This window comes from Triticum dicoccoides, chromosome 7A (assembly GCF_002162155.2).
Source record: "Triticum dicoccoides isolate Atlit2015 ecotype Zavitan chromosome 7A, WEW_v2.0, whole genome shotgun sequence".
Classification (NCBI taxonomy): domain Eukaryota; kingdom Viridiplantae; phylum Streptophyta; class Magnoliopsida; order Poales; family Poaceae; genus Triticum; species Triticum dicoccoides.
The window spans coordinates 583,078,264-583,083,730 of NC_041392.1; the positions used below are offsets into that span (position 1 = coordinate 583,078,264).

At 49.5% G+C, this 5,467-nt stretch overlaps 1 protein-coding gene across 1 annotated transcript; it reads right to left on the reverse strand.

Annotated features, from left to right (window-relative positions):
• Window positions 1-3,365: 3,365 nt before the first annotated feature.
• LOC119331845 lies at window positions 3,366-4,231 on the reverse strand. Its single transcript, XM_037605020.1, has one exon. It carries the CDS (start codon window positions 4,201-4,203, stop codon window positions 3,601-3,603), a length of 603 nt encoding a protein of 200 aa, XP_037460917.1. The 5' UTR covers window positions 4,204-4,231; the 3' UTR covers window positions 3,366-3,600.
• Between the last annotated feature and the right edge of the window lie 1,236 nt (window positions 4,232-5,467).

A 5,467-nucleotide genomic window follows, 5' to 3' on the forward strand; every position in this document is an offset into this window, starting at 1 on the left:
CCGTCCGTGAGGGGGGGCACACCCCGGAGACGTGTGCCGCCTCTTCGGACATGCCACCACACCACCCCGCATTTATGAGGGGCCGGTGCGATGCTCCGGTGGCATTGCTACCCCCCAGTGCCCTGTCCCGCCTAACCCTGGAGCGGTTGACCACGAGATCTAGCCCTTTGACTTCCCACGGACGGGCTTTGACCAGTGGGTCTCTCCACCCGGTTGTGTCAGGTCAGCACAGAGGGACACCTAGGAGCAACATCCGGGCCAAACCGGCTACATCCCCTCCGTGTAGACCCGACGCATCTGTTTCCCCCCTCAAGGTGCCGGCTGTGGCGCTGTCCGTGAGGGGGGCCACGTCCCGAAGAGGCGTGCCGCCTCTTCGGACATGCCACAACACCACCCGGTTGTGGTAGGTCATCCGATATATATACACTTGGGAGCAAAGTCCCCTTCCTATAGACCCGATGCGACAGTTCCCCACTCCAGGTGCCGGCCGGCGGCGGTGCCGGCCGTGAGGGGGCTCATACCCCTCCGTATAAACCGAAAATAATGTATGTATGCTTATATTAACACATGCTATATGTAAGTTAGTCAGATAATAATATGTAAGAAAACATAAAATATAGCTATGAAAAAAAGGAAAAAAATATATGTATGCCGACGGCAAAGCCGTCGGCATAGTTGTGGCCAGGGCAGATGGACGGCGTGGTGCGGATCGATGACGTGGCATCTATGCCGACGGCTGCCGTCGGCATAGGCCTTGGTCGGTGCGCCTTGGATCGATGACGTGGCGTTCGTATCTATGCCGACGGCCGCCCGTCCCAGCCGTCGGCATAGATCTGACGCCGTTAGCCGCCTGTCAAGGGCATGGTCGCCGGGCCCGCAGCTATGCCGACAGCCGGTATATGCCGACGGCAGCTGTAGGCATAGATTCGTCTATGCTGATGACATTTCTTTGCCGACGGGGGCCGTCTGCGTACACTGGGATAGCCCGACGGCTGTTGTATGCCGACGGCCTAGGGCCAGCTGTCGGCATAGTCTGGATTAGGCCGACGGTAGCCGTCGGCATACTTGCGGCCGTCGGCATCGAGCCCTGTTCCGGTAGTGACCACGGGCCGACAGTGACCTCAACGGCTCTAAAGCCTGACGGCTCCTGCGGGGAACCACATCTTTTTCTTCAGGCAGGGCCAACATTTTTTTTTGAAACAAGGCAAAAGACTTACCATTTTATTGATTAAGGGAGAAAGTTTTAGACAGAAATTGCAAAGCGGTAAATAAAAGGACTACTCTCGCGGCATTACAACACCCAAATGCTTCGCTCCAACCAAACTCCAAAGCGATACCTCCTGCTTGATTTTGTTGATGATGGTCATGGAAGGGGCCGCTGAGTTGCGGAAGACTCTAGCATTGTGCTCCGACCAAACCTCCTAAGAGATGAGCATCATGAGGGAGGCGAGCGCCTTGGGCGAGCCGAGACGGATCTGCAGGTTAGCGTTCCACCTTTCTCTGACCGAAGCCCTTGTCACCCAAGTAGACATGGTGACGTGATGCATGCCGAGCCATGGGAGGACGTCATTCCAAATACGCCAGGTTTCTTGGGTTTGCTTGCAAAGAGGGAAGAGACCGCAATTAGACCAACCACGGCGGCTCAAGCGGTCCGAAGTCCAAATCCTATCTTGAAGAACGAGCCAAGCAAAAGACTTGCACCGAGGGGGCGCCCACACCGTCCACACTGAATGGACAAGGTCCGAGGTGGTGAGGCCTTTAAACTGAGCCTTGTAAGCCAAGGATGTAGAATATATCCCATCTTTGATGACTTGTTAAACGGCACCTTGACTTTTCTGGATGTTGGAACCATTGGGTTCGTTAGTTTAGTTGGTTGGTGTACTTCATTGGTTAAGTTCTTATAGGATTGCATCACCGCCAAAATAAAAAAATAGTTCTTGGAACTATATATTGGCCACCTTGATTATTGTAAAAACTATGAAGTGTCCTTAGAGGCCCACTTGGCCCATTCATGCATGGCAAGTTGTGTAACTTTGGTTCCACATGAGTTAGACCAATATATTAACAATAAAGTTGTTATTATTTTATTTTCATTTTCATAATTAAGTTTATATTTATTTGCTATAGTTGCAATGGTTTTTGAATGTGAGATTCAGAGGAAAATTTATTGCACGTGTGAAAGATAAATACCAAATAGACCTCTTGTCCGGTCTCTAGAGTAACTCATGTATTGTTGATGATTCTGTTTTCCTAACCATGGGCATTGTTATTGTAACAATGATGCCTGTAATAATGAGAACACATTGTTAGGGTACCAGTGGCGATGGATAGACCGAACTTATGAAATACTGCGAGATCACGCCGCCAATTTGTTGTCAATATTTTTCTATGAAGTGTTAACACATACTTACGTCCTTAGACCATGAGAATATCATATACTAGATATTAGACCGTTACTTTGGGGCTGCCAAATGTCACTTTGTAACTGGGTGATTATAAAGATAACTTTCGGGTATACCAAAAAAGTATGTCGCGGTATTCAACATGTTTTTTAGGAGAAAAGGCAAGCTCTATTGATCAATAATGTTCATTGAAAAATAAAAGGGGTCGCATGGAGTACCAAGCCACAAATGGAGACCTTATTAAGCGAAACTGAGTGCTTAGCCAAGCTATGAGCATTTGAGTTGTTCTTGCGACCTTCGAAGATAACCTCACAACTCTCAAACAGAAGTTGAGATGCCTTGATCTCCCTAATTATAGCACCATACATGTCACTAGTTCCGTGCTTAACTTCTTCTACCATTGTTTTACAGTCACATGAAATAATGACCTTCTGTAGAAGTAGATCGTGAGCTAGGGCTTGAACTTCTCAGCACGCAGGGGCCTCAAGGCTTGAAGGGTCGTTAATGTTGGGGAAGACTATAGCTGAGGATCCCAGAAACATACTCTTATGATTCCTACATACCACCGCATAGGAAAGTACGCTGCTAACATTTATTTTGGCCACACCCGCAAGAGGTGGCTGCTATGACATATGTTGCCGAACAGGTGTGGGAGATGCGGGAACTGCTGGTCTAGGATGCTTCAACTCATCAAGCTCGGCAATGTACCTCAACATGAAAAGGTAGTGGTTTGCTCCTTCAGCGATGGAGAGATAGGCTCACTCAGGGCCACCACCTTTGATCATTAGCCCAGCACAATTAAGAAAAGTAGATATATGTCCCTCAAAAGAACGGTACTCTCTCTGTTCACTATTATAAGGCCTTGAAGATATTTCAGACAATGTGCAAATAGCCTATTTTCAGTTGTCTGAAATGACTTATAAAAGTGAACGGAGGGAGTAGTAGAAGTATGAACAAATCATATATAGGACCGCATTTCATTTCCCTTTGTTACAAAATACATGTACAATGGCAAATTAGCCAACCGACATTCTTATATACTACTCCTACCTTTTTGAATTTTCCTCACCAACAAGACTGTTCCAAGAATGGTTAATATCAAAACAATACAAAAAGAAAAATCTTATCACCAAATCTTGAAATTTCCTTCCATTTTTATCACTCGGCGTCGCTTGGCGCTGTTCTTTTGAGCATTTCCTCACTCCGCATCTTCTTCGATGGTGCTGAGCGGCTTGAGGGCCTTCTTCGCCGGCGGAAATGCCGCCACGGCAACCTTCTTGCCGAGTTTCGCCGGATTACCAGAGGCTTTCACAGAGTACTCCCCGAGGGTCCTCTCGTTGAGCTTCGCGTTGATCTGGGCGTCCATGTCGCCGCGCCCGCCCTCAGCATGCACCGGCGTGACGCGCACCTTCCTGATGCCGGCGCCGCGTCCACGCGGCCGCGCTCTCGCCGCCAGCGCGTCGCTAGCCCGCACCGCCATGGCCGCCATGTCGGCGCTCGACAGGGGCCGCCCGAGCATCGCCTGGGGAAGCACGAAGTATATCTGGCCGGGACGGAGCAGCTCGCCGCCGCCGAGCGCCGGCACGTCCTCGTCGAAGTAGAGCGCGTCGGAGCTGCAAAGGAAGAAGGGGCCGCCCGCGCCGGCATTGCCTGCGGCGAGGACGTCGGAGACGCTGACGGGGGAGGAGGAGGCGGTGGCGAAGTCCGTCAGCGAGCCGTCGGCGGCGATGACGCGGGCCGCCGACGGCTGCTGCTGGGGCGCGACGCTGCTCCGGTGGTTGCGAGAGAGACCTGATCCCATCCACGGTTTTTTGAATACGGGATGAATGGTTTTGGTGTTTGGTGACGACGGGATAGGGAAGGAAGATGTATATATAGCCACGACGCGCCCAACGTGGAGGACAGTAGGAGGGACAGGGCTGAATCAGGAAACGAGTTGACATGCATTTGCATTTCCATCCCTTGGTTTTCTGTTATTGTGAGCTTTGTTACTCCTTGTAGATTATCAGTTTCTCATGGCGTGGGAGCGAGAACTCCTTTGTTTATTTCTTGTTTTGAGCCAAAGCAATCTTGTTTTCTGCCACTTAAATGTTGCACATTGTGCCTGCGTAAAATTATTTGAAACACGAGACTCATGACATGCAGCTGTACCATTAGTTAACAGTATTCCAAAGTCAGCACGAAGGCCGTGGCCAGAAAACAAATTTTATATGCAAGTCAACCTGGTGAACCTTACTATAGTTTATTTATTTCATAGTCAAACCACATTTTCGCCTAGCCTCTCCCCCAAGAAAGAAGGCCAGCTTCCCCGTCCTGTAAAATAGCACCTCGGCAGGGACCGGGCCGAAAAGTCTCCACGGAGGAAGCGCAAGGGAACCAGGAAAGAAGGGAGTGACGGAAACAAAAAACCAGGGCCGGCCGGGTTGATGGGGTCGGCGCGTGGGCGCTGACGCGGCGGCGGACCGAACGCATCGCCGCACCTTGTTTTCTTCTGGATATGTACGTACGTACGTATCATACGACCTACTCCTACTTATATTTTTTTGAGGGTACTCCTACGTATATACTCCCTCCGTTCCTAAATATAAGGTGTATTAGTTTTTCATAAAAGTCAACTGTTGTCTATGTTTGACCAACTTCACAGCAAAATATATAAAGATTTATAATACTAAATATATAAAATGTAAAAATATAGTTCATGATGAATCTAGTGATAATGATTTGGTATTCTAGATATTGATATTTTTGTCTATAAACTTGGTCAAACTTAGAGAAGTTTGACTTTTTGAAAAAATAATATACCTTATATTGAGGAACGGAGGGAGTAGTAGATAAAATATATGGTATTTTTTTGGTATCTTATAATTACCGTGCGTTTCGCTGGGTCCGCGTGAGTGACTCACGGGCCCGTCACGCACGAAACCGCGGGTTCCCTCCGTACCGCTATCCGCTTTTGCGGGCGGGGTGCGGCGGGCTGTGCGCCCCGGGCGGCGGCACTGCCGGTCCGGTCGGCTGCCACAGCTGGTGCGCGCTCCACTAGCGCGTATCGTGTTCGTATCTACTCC

Excerpts from the sequence above, each read along its gene's own strand:
- LOC119331845 (XM_037605020.1), bottom strand. The coding sequence starts at position 4,203 with ATGGGATCAGGTCTCTCTCGCAACCACCGGAGCAGCGTCGCGCCCCAG.